The sequence below is a fragment of the Lonchura striata genome, chromosome 5 (assembly GCF_050655825.1).
Source record: "Lonchura striata isolate lonStrDom1 chromosome 5, ASM5065582v1, whole genome shotgun sequence".
Lineage (NCBI taxonomy): Eukaryota > Metazoa > Chordata > Aves > Passeriformes > Estrildidae > Lonchura > Lonchura striata.
In genome coordinates, this window is record NC_140707.1 from 21,977,119 (window position 1) to 22,001,425 (window position 24,307).

Genomic DNA, 24,307 nt, shown 5'->3' on the forward strand with positions numbered 1-24,307 from the left:
CAGGAAGGTGCACATGCCTCTTTCCCTGAAGAGATTAAAGCAAGTTTCACTTAAAAGAAAGCGCTGTTCTTTATCTATTTGGTGTATAACTGCCAGTAATATGTGAATTTAAAAAGAAAAGTAAGTTACACATTCTCATACCGTTTGATGTGACCTCTACCCAGGCCTACCTGTAGTGGGCTGCTCAAAAGGACAGGTCCCTCTATCCAAGGCCTTTCTACCACCAGATATATTTGTGGTTTCTTGCCTTCCTCAGTTACATCTCATTTAGCAATTGTCTACCCACGGGTGAACAGCTACTGAATGGATTTCAGTGGAATTAACTGTCAGATGGAAAATTCGGTAAACCCATGCAACCTGTGGCTGCAGAATTCCTGATTCAAAATGAGGGAAGAAGGGGAAGCACATTGCCAAGAGTTAGCTAACAGTACCTAGTGTGATCAGAGGCTACCATCTCATCAGGTTAAGTGTAGCATAAAACCACACCTTCAGAAGCAGAGATGGTCTAGGAATGTTAGTTATTATACCAGACTTCCACTGTAATTTCCAGAATTATGTTATCACCTGTATTAAAAGTGATGCTGGGTTTGATGTTATAATGGACCCTGTTATTCAGTGCATACAAATGTCCCAGAAGTATTTGGAGGTAATGTTTAAAACACAATTTCAACAAGGAGTACTAGACTATAAGGCAATTCTAGGGTGGAAGTTAGTAAAATTTCTCCTGATGTAAGGATGTAGCCCATCCTCACTAATATTACCAAAAATATAAAACAGTCTTGTCAGGGCTGTGTTGACTTAAGCACTTGGATTAACAGGGTGAACAGTTAGTGACTCATTGTTGAATTCTGTCAGAATCTCAGCTATAAAGAATATTCAATGATTATCTGGGGACATTTTAATACAGTAGTCAAAATTATCTTGAGGTTAAAAAGAAATGCATTAGTTCTGGCAGAATCTCTCTTTGAACAGAAAAAGCATGTAGACTACAGAGAATGTAAAGGGAGTCAGGAGAAAGGGATGACTTAGCTATCTGCTGTACTGCATCTATTATAGAATTAAAACTAACAACTACACCTGATAGTTGCACATACAAGGTAATTTAAGGCATGTGTTTGCATTATGAATTTTGATTAAACAGGATGATAAAGAAATGCTTGAATTAGCAGTGAGGGAGAAGAAATAAATTTTGAATGCTAACTTGGATAAAACCGTAAAATGACAAATATGTGCACCTTCTGTAAGAAATCCCCAACATGTTTTCTAAATAACTAAAATAACCTAAATAACTAAATGAAGTGAACCAAATCCTCTCAGGGTAAGTGATGACACTCTTAACATTAGTGGATAACCTTACACTGCCTCCGCTGGAGTCAGTTGTGCAGGGCACTCAATGAGTCAACTGCAAATTTTGCAATATAGCCTCACATTGAATTTCAGGCTTTCCTGAGCCCGATGCCAAAATTTGCTCTGACAGTCTGATGTCACATAACTCCCTGCATTACTTGCCCAGACATTGGTCCTGAAGTTATAAAAATGAGTTGAGTCAAGAAGCCTGCTAAAGGAAGTTAGCTGGATGTGCAGTTTGTAATTGTGTCCTACTTGGTCTGTCTCTGAATGCAGCAGCCCCTAAGCCAGTGTGCCACAATATTACTTTGTGTCTCTTAAACTACCAGGAGATAGCCAGGCACCAAGAGGCAGGTACATTGTATTTGGGAATCTGCTGCAAAGCCAAGCAAAGGGCAATGAGTGTGTTTTTTGGGGTCCATTCTTTTGTTTCATTTGGTATATGCAGCTTTAAGGAGTTAAAAAAACCCAAACCACACAAAAACATCAAATCAAGGCATTAATCTGATGCCTCTGCAATTTCTGAATTTTTTGTTTTAATTAATTTTGTTACCAGTATTTTCAAAATATCTCAAGTACTCAACTCTGTAATACAAAATAACCCTTGCTTCAGAAGATCTGCAATCTAAAACACTGACAGTCTGAGAGAAAGCTACTGATTTTTCTGGGAGCTTATAAAATACAAAAGTGTCTACTTACCTCCTAAGATTGTTTAGCAACATGATGTTGACATACATATAATACAAATAATAGCTATATGGGGGATTCTTCTCACTGGTCCAGAGGTCAGGATTAAGGCTCTTGTCAGAGAACATATGGCCACTGTGTTTGGATTCATCATCAACACTGTCAAAGCCAGTCACCTGGTGGGAGAAGAAATTCACAGAAATAAGGGGCTTCAAGAAGCAAACTTCAGTGCCACTTAATCTTGCTTCCAGGACTTGTTTGAACAAGCCTCCAGTCTCTCCTCCTTAATTTCCATCCCTATCCTAGCAGTCCTGCTGCTCTGCATCCTACCATAGCATGCACACAGCAGGAATAACATGTTTTGTCAAAGTTTTACCCCATTTTTTTTTTCCTGAGACAAACAGGAAGCCCAGGTGCACAAAAGCCTTCAGCCTCCTGTGGAGGTTTACAGACCTGAAAAACTCCCTAAGATCCAGACTAGAATCCTTTGAACTCATCTGGTATCTTTGATAAGCAGCTGAAAGCAAGAGGTTCCCAGCAAACATCACAGCTGTGATCTGAGGCACGATCAGAAATGTCTGTGTTAACCTTGTCCCAGCAGCTACATCCCCACTTCTCTCCTGAGATCCATCATGATCTACACAATGCTTCCTTCCAGCTGCCTCCTTTTTGGAGGCCAGTTCAGAAGCAGCTCAAAGTGCCCATCCTGGATGATGATGCACAAGAGCAAGCAAACATTTTTGGTAATTAATGAAATGACAAATAAATAGCTACTGAGCTTTTTCTGAGGAAATAAACAGGTTATGTGAGAATTGGACCTCACACAGACTTGTACTAAATTGTGTTTCAGGGCTTTGAAACAATAATAGGAGCAATCTGTGGAGAAGGAAGCTTTTTTAGTATCTGGGAACAGCTATGGACCAAAAAAAATATGAGTAGTAGAGGATCCATTTCATGTGAGGAAGAAAACCCAAACATACTTACATATTTGAGGAATAGGTGCAATTCTTTGTGGTCTTTGGGATTGATTGTTGCTTCAAACAAAGGTACAAAGATGTTCTCCAACATCTTCCCAAAACTAGGCAGAATATTTTTAGACCTAAATATGTCACTGAAGGGGAAAAAATAGACACATTCTTTAATAAGCTTGTATTGTCCTTCACTTTTGTATTTTTTGTTATCTGTGTACATTCTAGAGCTCCAGTTCCACCAGGATTCAGAAATTCAAAGTTTATGTCAGGGCAGATTGTCTCTGTGCTCTGTTTCCTGCACTGCCAGGCACTCTGCTTCATCCAGGCTCTGCTGAAGCTCTCAAGTGCTCCAAAAATAGAGACAGCATGCAGGGGCAGATGCTGCCTCAGAGCAGTGACTCTGTCCTTTACAGACATCCGTGTACTACCAGGGGAGATAACGAGCTACCTCTCGTGAAGGATTCTGTTTCCTAAAGCTGTAACTACTCCAAATGAAAGTAGAATGCTGTGCTTTAGTGAGCCTTTCAGAAAAGAGGGATAGTACTTCCATGTGACACTAAGTGCATGGCTTATTCCAAGTGCTGACTGTGCCATGCATGTCAGAAATTGCTATGGAAGAAATTAAAGGAGAGAACTTTCTCCCCAGTGAAAAGTACACTCTGGGGGATACATGTGACTATGATAGCTCCTTCTCTACTCATACCCCAACTGTGACATTTCAAAACATAAAGCTCAGCTATTAACTCTGACAAAATTATCAGGGGAGACTGTATTACAACACACAGTATTGGAAACAAAGAAATGAAGTCCCAAAAGATGCTTAAAAACTAAGAAGATCCTGACAAGGATTTAAGTTTGGAAATCATCAGTCTGGGTTGTTTCCAAGTTCACTGTCATTTAGTCACTAATCTTGATGATAACAGTTTGACAGAGCATTTTCTATTTCTTCATGAAATTCAAGAGTTGATTTATTTTTATTACTAAATTGTATTTTAATTGGTCTTTGAATGCAGATTGATTTCACCCAGTTGTAATTTTTGGTTTCAGTGTCTTCAGACTTCCAGATAATTCACAGTTGTTTTGAATAGCTTCATAAAGAGTAGATTCAATCCCCAACTCCTTTCTTCCACCCCCAGACTGTCAGAAAAACTGCACCAATGGTCAAAAATATATCTCCCAAGCTATTGCTTATAAATAGAACTACAGGACAGCTAATAAGCCATCTAAATATTATCAGAAATTAAGTCAGTGGTATGATTTCAAACTATTAAGATTACCAAGAGCTCCTGATTACTTACTAGATTCTGGGAACCTGAATTATCCAGCGCATATTAGGGGAATAAACTTTATGCTTAATGAACCATTTTGCCAAGTTCAGCCATTCATCTGGAGACCGTCCATAAATGGATAAGCGGGGTTCTGTGTACTGGTACTTACTTTCTTCTAGTTCACGGGCTACTTCCTAGTAAGTAATAAATATATTTGCTTTAATATGGACACTGAGATCATCTACAGCTAGAAATATATTTATCATTGCATTTTCCTCAGAGCAGACATAACTGTATTGGCACCCTTCAAAGATAAAGGGAATCTTTTGTCTTTCAAGTCATTATTTTATTTTAGGCATCTAAATACTCTACTGGCAAGCTAGCTCAAATATTATATGAGTATAACTTAACTGTACATATAACTGGGAATAACTCTAAATCCTCCTTTTAGAGGACAATGTTCTTGTGCAGTCATTACTAGCACCTTTGACAGACCTACATTTAAGATAGATAAATCAGATTTAGACTATTTAAACTACAGCAAATGTCTACATAAAATACATAGAACAATGGAGAATCTGACCCAGAATCTGTGGTAGTAAGCAGTTTTACAGCAATTAATTTTAGACAATACTTTTGTATATTCAAGAAGAGTTGACAATCACTACATCACAAAAACTACCTATTTTTTTCTTCTAAGAAAATAATTTGAAGCCTGTTGCATGCATGTGCAGATTTATGCAGAGGCACTTCTCTAGCTCCTCCTTCCCTAGCAACTACCAGTAGCCAACTAAATCCTAACAAAATATTAAACCAGTGAATTGACCCTCAGCTGCTCTCCATTAGTTTAAAACTATCCACAACTCAGCTTTGAACTCATACACAGCTTATGTGTATAAAACTATTCAGAAAGCAGCAGGGACTGGCTTAGCTGAGATTCTCCTCTGAGGAATTGCTGGAGCAAGCACAATACTTGGAATCACTTAACCATAGTGTTAGGCCTGTATACAATTACGACATCACAAATCTATTACAAACCTCCATTTCTTTACAGCTGGAAAAGCTTGAAACTTATTTACCTTGACCATACGAGCAAAGTATTCACCACCAATATAGTTCTCAGTCTTCAAATACAAGTCCCTCAGCTCACTGGCACCAACTGGATTGTACTTGGAATTGAATTTGTCAAATCGATGGAATGTTTGACGTCCCTGGAAGAGGAAAAAAACCCAAATAACTGTACTTTTAAGAACACACAACAGTTCATAAATTAAACTGCCCAGCATTAAAAGGCACAAAAAAGAAAAATCCTGTGATAACTTCTTTCAAACATGCACTGTAATGCATGAAGTCAAATTCTGATTTTGTAAGTCATCATGCAAACATGGTAGGAATTAGAATTTTACACTTGGAAAAGTTAGCTTTTCCCCATTTGTATTGTCATTTCACTAGACTTACTGCATGGACATCCAAAGAGTCTACAGTGAGGTCATAGGGGTCCATGTGAAGGCTTTCGAAGACTTGCTTTAAAGTCATCTTCTTGCCTTTTTTCTCTGCAACAATCCTGTCGGGCTCTGTTTGATAGGTGTGCTTAATAAACCTCAGTAAGTGCTTCTGGTTCATGCACGCAGCAGCATGGATGTGAGTGTCAACCTGAAATGAAAAGATTATTTATGCTTATCATTCATCTACATAGACTTAATCAGCAAAGATCTATGTCACTGACAACACTAAAGCCTTCTAAAATATTCCTTAAGTATGGATTAGTGCCTAAGCAAATAAAAATGTTTCGGTATCCTGAGATTTTGATTTTGGTAGAATCACTCAGTAAGCAGAACTGTAAGTAAAGTACCCCTCAGTTAGTAGTTTCATATTTAAATAGGAAAACTTTCAGCAAGATACATTCCAAGTGCTAATCACTGATCCTGGGTTCAGATTAAACTTGGTACTTCCTTAAAGGAGACTCTGACCCCTTAGTATCCTTTTACTTAATTAATGAATCAACAATGCCCCTCTAGCTATAGACTGTGGTTATAATTATCCTCATTGACTGAAGGGACTTGGAATTCTCAGCCATTTCCAAAAGCAGAATTCATTTTTGTATTTCAAGTACATGAAACATCTTAGGTCACTAGAACTGAGGAATATACACGTGAGGTTTTTGTCACCATTTTTTCTAAGTTTAATTATAATACAGCAACTCATAATGCTGAGAGACTTTTCAGATCTCTTTTCTTAGATCTTTTCACACAGTAAGGGAAGTGCAAGTTCACAGAAGGGCTGAGAGTACTCCTTCAGGTTTTGTTGAAAAAAGAAAGTATTGACAAGAAACAAACTATTTCCACAGGTCTGCTTTGCTTTTGCTCAGAAGTTTGCACTGCTACCTGAGCACCCTCTATTGGAATACAATCCAAAGAGACAACTCAGAACATCTGGGGGTTGGTTGTCATGTAAGTTTTCCCTGTGTAAGTCATTAGCAACACTAAAAGAACTTCTCAAATAAACCAAATACTCTGATAAGCCAGCTGTAAGAAGTCACTGAACTAAAAGTCTGAAAGGACTCTCATGTAGGACTCCTCTGTCTAGGAAGCTGCAAACATGGGCACAACAAAGTGAGCCCAAGGCATTCCCTGTTGTGCAGTGACTCTGCAGTTTCACATTCTACCAACAGAATTAATCAACATCCTTATCTGCTTTTAAAGATCAGCAGGAAACATATCACAGAACACATGAATAAGCCACCCTCCTGCAGTGTAAACCTGGGTTTATGCCATGACATCCAGGGCACAGGAATGCCACTGCTTCACTTGGCACCTGGAGTCATTTTATTTGCATGTTACATATATACAAGTTGTTGCAGCGTCTCCCTGTGAATGTCAGTAGCATAAATAAAGACCAGGACATAAAACTGAAACCTAAACACTTAACTGTTAATCACTGCCTAATTCAAATATACCAGACACATTAAAGCTAAATAAAAAAGCAAGAAACATATTGCTGACTCAAAGTACAGAACATAAAGTACATTATTAATGCACAGGAAACAATGCTGTGTGTAAACAGTAAACATACCTCCACACAATGTATTCTCACCCTCCTCAGAGTATTTGTATAGATATTTGAGCCCAAGTGCATTTTATATATGTGCTTACTCAGGTTAATATACATACTCTGGGTTAGGCACTAATGTTGTTTACTGTAAACTCTTCCTGGAACACTGAAATACTACTAGGCTTGGTCAGCTTGTATAGGACAGTGAACAGCGTTACCAGGCTCTAAATGCTAATGAAAAACAAGTCATAAACAGAGAATAGAGGTGTAGGGACCCTGAAGAAGTGTAGTTTATTGAATTTCAGAATGCAGTGGTTCCAGTAATGGCTTAGCTACTAGAATTAATGAGTCTTGAAAAAAGTCAGAACAAAACAAGACACAGCACTTCCTCCTTATGTAAATCAGCATGAATTCACTGCTGTTAGGAGGACAAGGATGGAAAGCAAGGAGGCTTTTTGTTTCTTTTGTTTACTTGTTTGCAAATATCACATTGCTTTTAAAATCCTGCTTCCTGTTGAGAAGTAATTCTCTAGAATGTGCCTTTGCTATTCAGTGAGCTCCATTGACATCTTCTCTAGTCCCCACAAACACATCACAGACAGCCCTAGAGCTGAGTAAACCACAGCAGGTTTATTCTGAGAACATAAATCTGCCTTTATACACACACACACACACACACACACACATATATATATATACATACAATTATTTTACCCTCTCATTCAACCTAAACATACATATCTGCCAAAAGTTAAGAGACCTTTCTGGAATCTTCTTCATTTCTTCATGCTGTTTCCATAGAATATTCACTACTTTAGTGACCTTTTTTTACTACCCAGTATAATGTGACCTTTAAGCACGCAGCAACTTCAGTAACCAAAAGTCATAAAAGACTCAAGTCTAAAATCATAAGAGTATCACATAGCTTTTCTTCTTTATTGTTTTTTTAGCATAAATGCAACTTTTTGGAAGGTTTTAAGGACTTGAGCTTGAGCTACCCTAGCATATAGTGTGTATGCTCTTGTACATTTTTACCATGCAGGGTGCAATCCTAACTAAATGAAGTATCTGAACACAGAACCCTTAGATAGAGCTTAGGTGGGCTGACTGGTTAGGCAGATTATAGCCATTATTATTATTATGTGAAATGTTATGCTAAAATATAGTTATTAATTTTATTGTTATTTATTATGAAAGGCTTCTACTAAAACAATTTGAACAGACTGAATTCATACAAGGGTGACAAATATCCCCTTTGCCTCCTTCCTCCCCTCCAAAGAAAAGACAAAGCCACTCCCAGTTTAAGATGTCACCATTTTGTTCTTCATACAATACATAAATAAGCTGATGCTTTTCTGGACCATGAGTAACACACCCCCACCACAATGTTTATTTGTTTCTATTTGCAAACATCCTCCTTGCATTTTCAAATTTACTATAGTGCCATTCCAGCCCAGTTTCTCCTTGGTTCTCCCTTAACCAGATTTCCTGTTGCACTGCTTATTGTCCTCTCCCCCAGCAGAAAACCTTTCATTCAAGGTCACATTAATCTTCAATGGAAAGAAAAACAGAATAACTGACAGAAGCCTGTCTTAAAACACAGTTTTATACCTTCAGTGAATTCACCCTTGTAACAAATGGAAACAGTTGTTTACATAAAGGTTAAATTCTTGTAATTCCATCATTCAAGCAATGATGGACATCAGCTTTCTTGCACTTAAAAGGGTGGTAGAATTCCCTTCACTCAGCAATCCTCCAGGCTTTCTTTCTCTGCAGATTCCTACGGTGTACAGCTTACAGCCTGAAGGAGTTCGGAGTTCTCATTGCCCTGTACATCTAACCAGCACCAGCCTCCCTAAACTACTCTGCCTCCTCCCTTTTCTTCCTTCATTCCTTCTCTTTCCTTCCACTGTCACTCAGATCTCCACAAAACCTCCATCTCAGATCTGATTTATAGATGTTTATCTGTGCATATCACAGACAGTGCTGCACTGAATTGGGCATATGAGCTAGTTCAGTGATAAGTGAAAAATGCAGCAAAAAGAAATGCCCTTTTAATAACACTGAACTTTTCCAGTGCCTAGATTAGTAATATCCACAGGTGTAAACTGCCACATTTTCTAAACACATACAATTACATTTGTAAATACTTCTAACCCAATAGCTATGGGCTGCATGAACTTGACACTGAGTCCTCTGCAGGCTTTACTTCAGTGCTGAATTGAAGGGAAATCATTCCTCATCCCACTGCTAGATCCCTGCTTGTCAATACATTCAAACTTCATCAGCTTTCTGATAGGATGCAAAGCTCTATACAGTGGGATTGATTTTCTCCTTGCAGTTCTTTAACAGGCATGAGAGGCAGAGACACAAAATACTTTGTCCTTGGGTAGTGCAGGAATGCTCCTGGCAGCAGAAATATTCCCTAGAGCTGTGCAGAGCTCCTCAGCAGCTTGTCTAATTCATATTTATACCATGCAGAGCAACCTAGAAACCAGGAGAGATGAGAAGAGAATCCCTGCGTATCCAGCTTCTTGTTTGGCTGCAGAATCCAACCCAAGTGTTTGTATTGACACAAATACAGAAATACACTGCTGTGAAGAGAAAATCTCTTGTTCTGTTCTTTTAATTACTAAAAGAAAGGACAGGAAAAGCTTTTTTTATGGTCTCAACAGAAGTTTTGCATTATAATCATTGATGCCTTTGCACCTGATCGTATTTTGTGCTCACTTCCAAGACTGAGGGCAAGAATTTGCCTCAGCATCTTTGCAAGGCAGGAGGGGACAAGCAGCACTCAGAGCTTTGAAAGCACAACAGCCAGCTTTGCTGCCAGCTAACTGTGGTAAGGCACAATTCAATGTCATGCTGAAGGGGCATTCCCTCTGGATCTGATGCTAACCCCTAAGTCTTCATGTTTGCTGTCGTTTTGGTTTATATGATGAAATTATTTCATCACCAAAGTCAGTTAAGTAGCTTCTGGGGGAAACAAAAGAAACATAAAAACAAGCAAACTTAGGATGAATCAAAGTTCAGAGAAGTTATGGTATAGGTTCACCATTCACTCACAAGGCTTGTAATGAAACGTTTAAAAAGCAGACATCTGCTAATTTCATTATTTTTTGAGATCTCTAGAATTTAGTAGCATTTAACCCCACTCTTAACTTTCTTTCTTACAAGTACAACCAGTGGTATATTAACTCTTTGGTCTTAAAAACCAGCTAGAATTTACTTCCTCTTTGCCTAACCAATAAGTAAAAAAATAAAAATTCATTGCACCACCCTCATCCAACAGATGTCACAGCAGCAGCCAGCTGTTGCAGTAGAGCATTCAGCAGGGCTGTGAATACACAAACTGCATTCTCCCATGCACAGCTCCCTACACAAGGTTGGGCACCTGCACTAGTAAACCTGCAGGCAGGAGAATATGATGTGTAAAAGTCACTGCTAGGACACAGCCTCAGGTATGGTTTGCTGACACACTGAAATAGTGGCTACAGAAAGAAAGAATATCCAAAGAGGCTTAGACTGTGATTTTTATTTCTTTAGAAACTGTATCAAAGCTATTTGCAGTGAAGGACACCTGCCAATTCAGTACATCAATATCCATTACAAAGGTAGCAAATAATGTTAGGTAAAAAAATCTGGCTTCACCTAAAAAAAAAAAAAGTGGCTGCTCTGAATTATCTGAGGCTATTGGACACAGAGACACCCTGGTACACCAAGGTTAAAACTCAGTTCTGAGTTTGTGTATCATAGAGATAAACTGGTTCCTTAATTTCATTCTTCATGTACACAGTGTTATATGGGAAACATGTGTTGCCTGCACTTTGCTGTGCATCAACTGGAGGACATGAGGAATCCTGCTGAGGGCAGACTCAAGAGTCTCCTCTGAAGTTAGTGTTTTCTCACAGACATCTGTGAGAGAACCAAGGGGAGCCAGCCATGCTTTCTCACCATCTGTGGGTTCTTGTCTGTCTACAGAAATACCTGTGTCCTTAGTAAAGGACAATTTTCCAGGTCCAGCTTGCAAAACTGTGCAAAACATATCTTGGGCTGCATTCCAGTTAAGTTCAATATGCAAGATAAAAACATGCATGTCCCTTATTTAAGATGAGCCTTATGCTCATAATTATGGGTTTTAAGAATAGATGGTCTCACAGGAGAACTCCTATTAAATCAGGAAAAGCAAGGAAGGAGGCAGGGGAAAACCAGGTTTGGTTGTCATGCTAGCAATTAATCCTGGCCAGCTTTCTACCGCACCTTTCTAAATGCAGCAGTACACGTTCACTGCCTGACCTCGCCGCTCCATTCATATCTGTTCTAATTTGGGCATTTTCCATCCGTTACTTTGGCTCTTTCATATAAGCAGCTTGTACCAGGATCTTCACACTTGTGTCAAAGGGATGTGATACACAACTTCACCAACAGCCTTGGGAAGGTGAATCTTGTTCCTTGCTTTCCTTGTGAGCAGTAAGCACTTCTTAGGCTTGACTTAACAGAGAGACATCCTGAAAACACAGGCTGAGAAGTGTGGATTTCAAATATTTCACTGCTCATACTGTTATTAGCAAGGAAGAACTTCAGAGAAGTTCTAGCTCCAAACATTACAGGGGTTAGCAAGACACAGGGAAAACAAGATTACCTGGGGGCTTACAGGAATTGTACCTACAATGCAGTTTACTTTCCAGAGTGCTTCGGAAAAATACTACCTGTGAGCTTGCTTCATAAAAATACTTTAAGCAAGATGAGCTCTGTGCAGCAGGAATTTTTCAACCAGTACCTGGCAGAAGGAATTGTCTTTGGCAGAGCAGAGCAGGCTGGTTCCAGCTCTCTGGAATGTGCATATTGCCAGAGGGGAAGCAACACACATTTTGGGCTTTTGAACAATATGAATCCTTTTGTAGAGTGGCTTATTCAAAAGCAGGTAATTAAAAAATAATTAAGATATACCCAGAGACATTGAACATTTGCTTTTAGATGAAAAGCTGAACTCAGCAAGTACAATCCTGTTAATTACAACTTCTCACTAATAAACTGTTTGTGGTATTCACCTGATCCACACCTCTGCATGTCTCAGTCACCACGTGTTTTATTCAAGTATCTGTCAGCTCTTGAAGTGCCTTCTCTGAACGTGGCACGTAGCAAATGTCTTTCTAGGGTTATGCAAGAGAACTGTCAGACTCAACTCCCAGCCTGCCACTTGAGTGAATTAGCTGACAGATCCTCCCATCCATACGTTTAACAGTCAGAAGGGTGAAATCCATTAGACCTTACCTGACAACTCATCTGTTTCCACCCCTGTGATGGATGCTGGGACAGTTTACCACTCTAAACTACTACAACAGTAGCCATCAAACACATTGGGCATTATGGGGAAAAGCCAAGAGGACTTTTTGATGAACTAATGCTAACTAAAACGCAACAAGAAGGATTAGGAAACCCTGAAGTTACAAATAAGGATCACTTCTTCCAGTTACATAGAGAAACAATGCAAAATTGACCCAAAGTGGTTAAAACCACCAGCAACAATTCTGAAGAAATCTCTCCTATCAAAATGAAACAGTAACTCCAGTAACTTCCTCTCCACTTCAGGAAAGGGAAGCAAATAAAGCAGCCTAACACTGTTGCTTCCATGCTTTGAAGAGAACGCAGCTCTCTTGGGCGTGAATATGTCAGGAAATAAAATCAGCTCCTTGATTCCCCTACCTGTCTCCTAATTGTAGCCCAGTGTATCTCAGACGGAGCCAAGACTACAACTCAGATTATCTTTTTACTTAATATATCACAGACTTTTTTTACCAGATACTGATAGCAGCATGAACCCTCAGTTTAGTTTCTGTGGGAGGTCTTTTGACATGTATTTAAACATCTATTTTCAATATGAAATGAAATTATAATCTAAAATCTGTACAGCTGTTCCTACTATATTCTAGTAGGATGTACCTACACGAAAGCAGAAAAATGCACTTGAATGTCTTTGAGTTCATTAAAATTAATTAAACCTCCATAAGGATACTTTTATTCATAATCCAAGTGAGCTCCATTTGATTAACTCTGTTTCACTCCTTTAAAGCAATCTGAACACAATTAAGCCCCTTTGATTCTGAATAAGTAAACAAATTAGTTTAGCAAAATCCAATTAACCCACGCATATTCAAGTTAATTTTCCTGGAGAGCTCCCATGTAAAAAAAAACATCAACATTTTTAAAATAACTTAATTCAGTAGAGTGGTAGGCACACACTACTTCCTGAATATCATCTACACCTCCCATAAGAAAAACAAAACTGCTGGTACTCCTACTAAAAACAGTGTCATGCCTTTAATCCTTCTCACACTTACCTTTCTCACATTATAAAAGTCTCGATGGGGATTACTCTTCAGTTCTTTAAATTCTGACATCTCGTTTAACATCTCGTGTAAGCTAAATTTAGATTCTAAAAAGTTAAGCCTCCGATGACAATATGTTTTTCTGTAAAAGAAAACACAAACATGAAGAGTAACTTAAAACTAGATGTATTTCAAATTCAAAAAGAACATAAAAGTTTTCACAGTAAAAACAAAGTTGGGGCATTTTACAAGGTCCAAGACAAATCCAATCTTTTTATCCTATTGGTTAACAAATATGTAAGCAAATTTCAGACCAATGTTGTTAGTGAAATCTCAAACAGAACTCTACATAACCATGTTATGTCCTTCAACTTGTCCAAGTATTCATCACTATACCTGTGCATAAACTGCAGTCCTTTTAGTAATAATGACCAAAGCATGAAACCTATAATCAAATGTGACATCAATTACAACTTCTCTAAAATGGTACCTCCAAAAGAACCATCTTCTCATATATAACAGAAACAACTTATCATCCAGCCTTACTTATGAATATTTTTAATCCTCCAAATTTATTTGCTTTTCCAGTTAAATGTGAGAAACAAAGACAAGATCCAATATGCTTTCATCTTCCGTGCCTTGAGAACACATATTGTGTAGAAATACTTTTTTCCAAAATAATTTCTTATGTCTTTTTTAGAAAATATGCTTTTTTGTTCCTGCTTGCCTACTCAGAGCTCCATCTTCACTTTCATCTTCTGTCATGTTTCTCCTTCTATTTTTAACCAATGACATGGTTTTTCTCTTCACCATCTGTCAATTCTTATTGACTCCACAATATTTTGTTAGCACTATTAATGTAATAGCCTTCTTTTTCCTGCTTTATTGTTGCCAATCTCTCCTCAATAGGACACATATCCTATTATGGTTTTGGAAGTCTGTTTCAAACCCAGTCTCACAAAACCCAATACCAGTCAAGACCTCTTTGCCCATTGCAGGAAGTCTGTTAGATCATACTGTTATCCAAAAGACCACAAGCCTGAGGAGTAAGGGTGAGATTTCATCAGTTTACTAGCAGCAAAGATTAAAGAATTGGTGGCTCCTGATCTCTGAGCAGCCCCACACGTGATGGGCATAAATGACAGGAAAGCACTTGCTGCAAATAGGGAAACAATACCAAAAGAAGAGTTTATGCAACAGGATTATGGGAAAGACCTTTTTCTTTACAGTTTTGCACATTTATTAGAGAGTGTAGATGAGCCTGCAAAAACTTACTCTGAATTAATGAAAGAAGCAGGTGACTGACCTACATTCACCACAGTGCTGAGTGTTCTAATTTGTCCTACCATAGCCCTTCTTAGGGCCCTGTTACAAATGTGAAGTCTAAGGTTTAAGTGCAAACTGCAAAAGGGGCTTCAGCATGACTCTTGTTTCTGGTTTTCCTCCTCATCCTTTTAACTTCTCATTATCTGTCTGGGAATATAAGGCACTGTAACTGGAATGAATTTGCCCATTGCTCTGTAACCAAAGCCTGCTCAGCCTGGCACTGATTTGGAGCTGATAAGGCTACCAGAAGCACAGGAGTTGGCTCCTGAGAAAGGGCTTAAGGAGTGGGCCAGGCTTGTTCTGCCACTGTTGCTGCACAAGGCAGACAGATTGGCACAGCTGTGAGACAGACAGGGGAAAGAATGCACCAGGTGGGGCTAATTGGGCACAGTCAGTGATGATCTCTCCCAGGCAGAGGACCAGCAATGCAGTGCTGGCACACTGGGCAAATAGCTTAGAAGAACAGTTCAGGTTCCTGCTTGGTTCCATCCTAGAGTGGATTCTTTTCCTTTCCTGGTGTTGAGGCCATGAGAGATGGTGCCGTTTCCAATTCTCAGATAGGAATTAAACTTAAAACTGGATGCACATGCTTTCATCATGCACTAGGCAAGGACATTGTTTTGTCATGAGTGTCACTGACTATAATTGTACTATAGTACTAGAGTTGTTACATTTCTAGTTTTTAGAAACTTCACAGGAATTTGGTGGTTCTGGGAAGTTTGGGACTTATTTTGATTGTGCATACATGGGTCAGTTTTGCAGCATATGAGCAGTTAATTAACATCTGGAACAAATCAGACTGAATATTTATGTTGCTGAGCTGATCTGTATGCTCTGCATATGCAGGGTTTCTCTTCATGCAACCAGAGCAAAATAGATATGAAGGAATTCAGGACAACTGTTCAAAAACCTCAGGTTCAGCACAGGCAAAAACAAAATTAAAAAAAAAAAAAGCTTAAGTTTCAGTTCCCATGCTTCAAGAAGTTTGGGTCAGATTTGACTTGAATGGAAACATTTGGCCAGTTCCTTGATGTTTTTTCTGTTAACCCCTTTTTTGCCATGGTTGATGCTAAGAAACCAAAGAAATGAAAGGTAGCCATAGGTGGCATTGTATTTTTTACTTTTTAAGATTTTTCATTATGCATTAATGCTTGAGAAAGACAAAGCACTGCTACAAAATGCATATGCTGAGGAATTAAGTATCACAGAAGGGAGAAGTACTAAAGCCACAGGTAAGCAGCAGCCTGAAGGGGCAGAGAGTGACAAAAGAGGAACATACGTTGGGCCATCTGCAATTAGAGCAAGAACGTGGCTCAGGTCAAGGGTGTAGGTCTGCAGGTCAGGATATGGCAAACTCCGAGGCTCATTGAGCTCCATCATCTCTTTGCTATCATAAACAAAGGGAATGCCACCTTTCAGCTTGATAACATAATCCAAATTGTCTGGAGCAGCATCGAGATTATAAGGATCTTCATTTTCTTCTGGGGGTGAATGGAAATCTGAAAACAAATTTACATTACAGTTGGAAGAAATAACTTACACAAAAGGCAAAATAATTACAAAAAGAACTTTCTACTTCTGTAAAGCTTAATTTCTAATAGATCTCAGTATTTTCATTAAAATCACATTCAGTTACTATAAAAGATCTGCTTTAGTTGCAGCCCCTCTCTAAAGGAGCCTACCTTAATGCAAATGTTTTATGTTATTAGAGTTCTCTGAACCAAGGCATACAAATTTAATACTATTATTCATTAATGTGTGCTGGAATAAGTTTGAAAACGAGTTTGCAGAAGTATTTAAATTAGGATGGTCAAAGTACAGTTGAGATCTTTGAACACTATAATTAATGTTGTATTTTCTTTTCACTTTCTCACTCGCCAGCAATTTTGGAAGTTTGGATTTAAGCATAGAATCAGTTGGTTTTGTTGTGTTTTGATTGGAGATTTTTAGTTTGTGGGAGTCAGTTTGTTTATGTGTGTTTTTCTGTTGTGAGGGTTCTGTTTGAGCTTTTTTAATAATTTTCTTTTTTAATAGAAGCAGGAAGGATAGAAGCCAAAAATTGTACAACACAAATCCAGTTTATCCCCTGGCCTTCTGATCATAAATAAAATCACAAAGCGCCAGAAGCACAACTGGGATTTGTTCAGTACAGTTTTGTAAAGCCTTTAAGAAGTTACAAAGTCTTTTCCTACTAATCAAGTAATCACACACACACTTCTAGGAGATCTAGCTTATGTGAACACTCAAACATTGTCACTCCTGTTGTGAACAATCATCACTTCTTTTACAGTATCTGACTAATGCAACCAGCACAAAGTGTCCTGACTGCATTTATGTCAACTGAACTATATTCTTTGGCTCAGTCTTATCAGAGATTTCTTCTTTTACCTGTTCAATCAAGCCAGACAGAAAAGTAATTACCAGTCCTTTTATTCACCTAGAGTACCTGAATTAATGTTATAAACTGATACCATCCTTATCTCTAATATTTATAACTATTTAGCTCAAACTTGTGCTAATTAAGACATTGTGTAACAAGATTTCATTTTTTGTGTCAAAAGTTTAAAATCCTAACTGTAAGAAAGTTATTAACCTAATAATAGCTTGGAAATGTCTCCCTGGCAGCTGTTCCAAAATATCTTCCTAGTCTTGAATATTCAGTATACTGTCCTCTTTACACTCTTCCTGGAAAACAAGCACTTGAAAACATATTTAGTCACCCTCTTTCAACCACTAAACCAGTAATTGATTTAAAATGTCACTTCAAGGCTGAAAATAAGTTGTCAGCAACATGGATACATCTACAGTGGCCCATCTGTACAGACCAAAGATTGCTCCTCACAGCCTAATCCAGAAATGAGCAGTGCAAACAGTTTAATGCACAAGCAAAGCTTTCAAGACACAACCCACCTTAGAGACAAAAATAATTTGTGACACACATAGTGGGGGAATATTTTCAACCTAATAAGCCTTGTTGAGAGATCAGTTTATTTACCCAGGCAGAACGCCCAACAAATATGACGCTACAGCTTCCAGTCTTGACCTGGCAAGTGTAGCCTGCCTGTGAAATTCCTGACTCAGGGCTTGCTAACTGGCATGTCTGTATCATGCTTCAATTTATGAAGTAGATGAGCTCATCACCTTTTTTAGTTCCCTATGCCAAGATGAGGAGGAATGACTTCACTTTAAACCACAGCCATACAGCTTTTTCCTGGGGGAGCACAAGTATGCTACTTAATATTTGCTTAGGAAATAAAGTAATCAATGAGAGTCTAGTCTTGGTTTTTAGGTTTTCAGCACTAAATTTCCAAATTAGATACAGGATTTATAATTTAGGCCTGTTAGTGATTCTCCAGTCAATAACAGAATAAATTACAAAGACAGTCAGAAGAGATCATCACATTTTTCAGAATGTAATTGAATATTTTAAAAAGGGTATTCACCTGGGTGCACCTCATCTTCAACCTTCCATTTCTGATCCCGCATGCTGCACAGGTACTGAGAGGTTGTTCTTGGGAAGCGATGGTAGGCAAGACGTGAGTACTTCTCTCGGATGAGGAGAGCTTTCACCAGGCTCTTGGCAGCTTGTTCATAGTCATCAACTGTAACCTGGAAGGAAAACCTGGATAAATACTGGAAAAAATAGCAGTTCTAGCATAGAAGTGTGTGGGGCTTGACCACAAAGATCTTGCCCAAGGAGTCAGTAAGCCAGTGACATAAGCAGAAACCAAATACAATACACAAAACACACACAAATTATTTTATCCTATTCTTGAACATCTGATTATGTTTTTATCCAGCTTATTTTAGAAAGAGTATAGAACAACGTGACCTTGACTTCTAGCTGTCTAACAAATCACTGTATTGACAAAACAATTTGAAGTTTGTTGCAGAGAACCATCATATTGGCATTTTACACTTCATGTACATATATGGGACCTTTTTTACACCCTCCAGATACACAAAGTGGGAAAACAATAGTTTCTTACCCCTGCACAGTAGTCCCCACTAATTGAAACTCTCTGGAATTCTGGTACATCATATGGCACTTGGACTGGCACAAAAGCACTCGGAAGAACTGGTGTTGCAGGAGACAGGACAGGATTGGCCGTTGGTGCTTTCCATTCCTGAGGTGGAATTTGCAATGACAAAGACTGGGATCTAATCATCTTGAAACTTTTCTTCCTACGAATTCATGGTATAAAACATAAAATAAGCCATGGTATAAAACACTTAATACACTGGCAAACTGATTACAGCAAAGAAATCACCCCCTAGGAAATTTTACTAATGAAAAATACCACAAGAAAACAGTGTCTTTCATACCACAGAAAAAACCCTGCTCAGAAAGTACTTGTGCTTTTAGCTTCTCTGTATTGACATTTCACATGATCTACACCACACACAATTGCACTTACCCTCTACATGAGTCCAATATGCCACAATTTACTTACAACCACTCTAAGATGCCCTAAGGTTTGTGTTTCACTTTTCACAACTTCAGTTTCAGCAAGTCACTGTGTAAAGGAAAATGTGATCACTGTGCTCACTTCAGTAAGGGTCAATTCTTACAGACTGACAGCATCAGAATTCGTGAAGGATTAGACAGAAACAAGTCTGTACATATGGAATATTGCATATGGGAATTGTTCTAAATTATCATGCTGTTACACAGACTTCCCATTCTTCCCAAAACTTGCCAGACCTAAAATTCCTCTAGTTGTCAGACAAGATTAGGCAACAAAATTTCACAATCATTCAGTTCAACTTGTAAGGAAAAGGAGGAGCATCTAGTTATTCCTTAGGCAGTGTTTGATGAGACTTGAGCAGAAGGCTGATGTGGTTATCAGAATGATATCACAGCATGGCTTTGATACAAAAGTCCATTCCTCCCTTCAGGTGGAACTACATACATTTAAAAATGCTGCCTTTTCTCATCAAAGCTGTGATAGATGTGCAATTCAGATAAACCTGCTAAAAAAGAATGCTGTGTTTTCCAGTGAAGTAACCCTAATACCTCAAGTGGAGCTTTGGAATATCTCTGAAGATGGAATTAATTTTCCTTATTCAGTTTAAATGTGCTTAAATGTATTTTAAATATTAATATAATATATAAATAATATAAATGTTATCAAGTACCTGTGATAACAATTTCTTTTGCACTGTGGAAATAGTCCCTGCTTTTTAAGTTAGATACCAAAACCTTAAAATGTTACTAAGAATCACTAGCAAAGAAAAAGGAACACTGGAACATTCTCAGAAAGCCGCATATTTCTTCTGTGGTATTCTTAAGAATAAGAACATGCAGTGCTAGTACAATTAACACCCAAATGTCATCCTCTAAAGTACTTGTAGTCACCTTGGAAATCAGCATCAGTTTTGAAAGGCAGTGTTTGATCAACTGAGACTGGAAACAGCACAAGCTGTACTTGTGTCACTGTCCCTTCAGTCCTGCAGGGCAGGGATGAACACTTGTTCTGTTACTACATGTAAACAAAATACCTTTAATGCCCCTTCCTACAGTTGAACCTGTACGAAACCTGACTTTGTTTCTGTGAGATGAATTTTCCAAATTAAAAATGAAACACACTAGTCCAGGAGGAAATATATACCAAACATTTGTTTGACTGAAAACATCTGGTTTTCCCTTCTGTGCCTGTTTATGTCTATGAATATGCCAACTGGGAAATCCACTTGCACAATTCCAAACCCAAAGTCTCAGCTTGTATCATCAGTGAGTCATACCTTAATTTAACTAAATTGACTCGTCTCCCTTCTGTTCCAGAAACATGATTCCAAGTGTTGCCCAACTGCCTTTCTGCAGCTAACCAGGTACATGGGTTTAGCTATCACTTTCAAATGCTTTCTTGCCTGCCTGCTTTTTGAAGAGTCTGTACACGTCCAACCCACTTGGTGTCAGGCTGCTGCTGAGCTCATGTGACTCCAGAAACAGCCCAGCAGTCCTGTGAAGGCAAGACACTGGAACAGCCTGACATCAGGGGAAGGCTGCCTCTCTTACAGAATTTAAAAAAAAAAAAAATACCTCACAAACCAAAGCAAGTTTGCCTTCATTACAGCCATGGGAAAACCAAAGTTAGAATGCAATTTCTTTTTGTTTAATGTATACTTTTATGGCTGACAGTGGTTAGACTTTATCTCTGTGAGTAAAGGAAACCTACAAATAAACTCATTATGACAATACCACTTTTCACCTTATCCCTTGATCTTAAATATAAATTCTTTGCTTTCATCTATTTTTGCAGAGACTAAAGGAAGTATCATGCCACTGTCATTTTCTCTGTTAAAATTTTGTTTCTCTTAATGAAACTAGAAAAAGAGGGGGCAGTGTTTCTTTTTCTGACTCTTCTTCCATTAAAGAGTCTCAGGGTTTTGTTCATTTCTACCCAGCTATGCTGTTTATTAAATTTGCATGAGCAATATCTGTGCTATTGCTGGGATCACAAGCTGAGACAACCTGACCAATCCAAGCTCCCTGGGGCCCATCCCAATAGCTCCTGCACAGGACAGAAGGACACCACGGGGTGGCCCTGGTGCCTGCTGCTGACCTTTCTCCTAGAGTAGTAAGAGGCAGAATGCTGTCTGCCAGGTATTTCAATATGAACTCAAACTCTTCTCAAAAACTATTTTCCACTAAGAAAGCAACAACAGAACAAACCTTTTAGCTGTTTCCACAGACTGCTGTTCTGCCAGCTCCTTCTGCAGCTCCCTCTCCTTGGCCTCCTTCTGCCCAATAGGGCAGTCTTCAGGCACGGTGAAGAGTGACAATGCATCCTTACTGTCTTCTTCTCGCAGAACTTTGGCAAACACCTTCTCTGCCAGGAGCCGCACGTGCTCGTCCACCTCGGAAATATTCAGCTTGGGAAACTGTCGGGGCATCTCGCCTGATGAGGAGCACAGTTGACAAAGTTAGAGCTACAGGATGAATGAAGATGTGTGAGAGATTGAGGGTTTTTCCATGGTATGCCTATCAAAATTCAGAGCTTGAAGCAAATCAGAAGAAAGTAGAACAGTTCTGCAGAATTCAAACTAGCATGCAGTACACAAGAACTACAGAGCAGCTCTACTTTTGGAGCCATGCTAATTTGTGCATCAGGAACTTTGTGGCATACCCACAAAAATTCCAAAGCAATTTATGTAGAGATTGACCGGGAGATTCCACTTACTTGCACAGACAGACAATTATTTGTGATACAATGGATACTCAGCTGTGTGTCCTTGCACCAAACCTGGAAATCACATTCACTCAGTTGCTTACTTGCCTTCTTCCTTGCTCAGTGACTTCAAGCCAACAGGCAAGTTAGAAAAGAAGGTTGTAATTTTCACCTCACCCCATCCCTTGCACAGATGAAATCTGAAAGGCATGGAATTGTTGGGAAGTGGAATACTTGCACAATAGGAACAAAAGTAGTATAGTTAACTCAGTGACTCTTTCTTCCATTTGTAGTAGTTCATATCACATTTCTGAATGCATGTGAGAAGCAGATAAGTCATGGACTTCCATTTCTACTTAGTATTTAAATATTACTTTTCAAAAAGAATATGTTTTAAATTTTTAAGTACCTAGCCTTTAATCACAAAATATTTCTGTTTTATACTAGCATCATTACTAAAATGCCATCTTTATTGCTTCTTCTGTGGTTTCCTGGTTTTACTTTTATTCCATTTTCATACAATTCAGAATGTGCTTTTTAGCACAAATGGAAGCATTCCAGAGAGGAAAAAACACAGTTCTGATAAGCTACTGATCAGCATTATTTGTTGTGTACTATAAAGCTTTCTGAATGCCTTCAGTATGATGGAGTTTATAACAAATAAGATTAAATTCTTATTACATAAGTTTAAAATAGCTGCGAACATGTCACAGCATACAGATCCAAGCACTGCCAGAATGTGAAGTCTGGGTCCAAAATTGGCATTTTGGAATCCTTTTTGGTTAGAAAAATGCAACGTATTTTGTGAGATAGCATTCATTTAAATAACAACATACCCTGGAAGTCAGCATGGAGAGTGGCAGTTTTTTATCTCTTCAGGCACAACTTATCAGGGCCCCCATTACAATTTTTCTGTAGGCATGCTGCAAGTTTCACATGTTGATATGTGATCCTGTTGGTTTCAGCCTAAAAGACTCTAATTAATGTCCACCTGTTTACACAGTTGCTTTGAGAGCATTTTTGCTTTTATTCTAAAAGCAAATGTAGCATGAAAAGGTGGCGAGTTAAATTGGACCATAACACAGCAATTTAGTGTTCCCCTACATTACTTTGCATTTTTATTTTACAAGAACCCATTCACATCCCAGTAGAAAAGCATCTCTGTTTTTAAAGAGCTGTGGATCTGACTGTGCTGTTTTCTGCACAGGAGAGTATTTGTTTTGTAGTCAGTTATTAAGTCTTCATAAAATCGAGTTTAACTACATAAGAAATTTAAAAATACATATATGTTTAGCTGAATAATTCAGTGACAATGCACTACCATATCTTAGTAGCATCCAAACTTAGGTTTGGTTTTGCAATGTCAACCCCCAGGAAGTCATGGGAGTCTGTCCCCTGACCTCAATGAACACAGTTGTCAGCAGCAGAGCCTGCTACAGATGCAGCTGTCAGCAGCAAGAGCCTTTTGGGCCACTTCAGCCAGGGAAAAACTCCCTTTACACTTACCCAACTACAGTAAGAGTGCTAACAATACTTGGACAATGTGAAGTAATAATGGCTTTTCTGCTGAGTAGAAAATGCTGAGCATTTTCCTAGTTTAAATGAACTTTTTCTAGAGAATTGTGATCAGAGACACAAATGCACTAAAGAAACAGACTGCATGAGAAACCATGCTGTGTTTTAAATCCTTACAATAAAATAGTGAAGAGACAGAAAGTACAGATATAAGTACAATCCTTTACTGACACCAAAGTTTTTTTTCTTTCTTACAGAACCCAAGCTCACGTTCTCCACTCAAGCACGAGATGCTAAGGCACGGAATAGTTTGAAATGTACATTCACCCACATCACTGCTAGCTCATGGCACAGAGAGGAGCCTAATGAACCTAAAATAGTCATGAGGCACCTCATGCAATACTTGTGTGAGCTTTGCCATCCAGGATTTGAAGAGGCTTCTGTATCCAGTATCCTTCTATTGAACTGCTGTCCTTTGCCCAAGGTGAGCAACAACTGGACATTTTAATGTGATGGGAAAGGATATGAATGCCACTCAGTAAATGCTCTTTTCCTAAATAGCTTGATCTAATAGAGAGGTTGGTTGCCCTTTAGGTCTGCACCTTTGCAGAAGAAAAGAAAGCTATTTCTCTTGAAACATG

The 24,307-nt window shown here is 38.6% G+C and overlaps 2 protein-coding genes across 15 annotated transcripts in view; one reads left to right on the forward strand and one right to left on the reverse strand.

Moving 5' to 3' along the window:
* The window catches only part of RNF141 (ring finger protein 141), an 81,643-nt gene that overhangs the window by 22,627 nt on the left and 34,709 nt on the right, over positions 1–24,307 (forward strand). For all 12 annotated transcript variants that reach the window (XM_085580086.1, XM_085580084.1, XM_085580087.1 and 9 more), the window contains one exon: positions 1–24,150. This exon is cut by the window's left edge and continues 13,029 nt beyond it. The gene's annotated coding sequence lies outside the window, so the exon portion shown is untranslated. The remainder of the gene's footprint in view (positions 24,151–24,307) is intronic.
* Positions 1–24,307, reverse strand: part of AMPD3 (adenosine monophosphate deaminase 3) — a 32,924-nt gene that overhangs the window by 7,553 nt on the left and 1,064 nt on the right. For all 3 annotated transcript variants that reach the window (XM_085580077.1, XM_021529466.4, XM_021529464.3), the window contains exons 2-12: positions 21,656–21,881; positions 18,969–19,164; positions 18,423–18,588; positions 16,259–16,478; positions 13,666–13,795; positions 5,732–5,926; positions 5,353–5,484; positions 4,304–4,467; positions 3,019–3,145; positions 2,047–2,210; positions 1–25 (exon numbers count right to left, since the gene is read on the reverse strand). The exon at positions 1–25 is cut by the window's left edge and continues 96 nt beyond it. In XM_085580077.1, the coding sequence (XP_085436203.1) occupies positions 1–25; positions 2,047–2,210; positions 3,019–3,145; positions 4,304–4,467; positions 5,353–5,484; positions 5,732–5,926; positions 13,666–13,795; positions 16,259–16,478; positions 18,423–18,588; positions 18,969–19,164; positions 21,656–21,876 (1,740 nt within the window). In that variant the 5' untranslated portion in view covers positions 21,877–21,881. The remainder of the gene's footprint in view (positions 26–2,046; positions 2,211–3,018; positions 3,146–4,303; positions 4,468–5,352; positions 5,485–5,731; positions 5,927–13,665; positions 13,796–16,258; positions 16,479–18,422; positions 18,589–18,968; positions 19,165–21,655; positions 21,882–24,307) is intronic.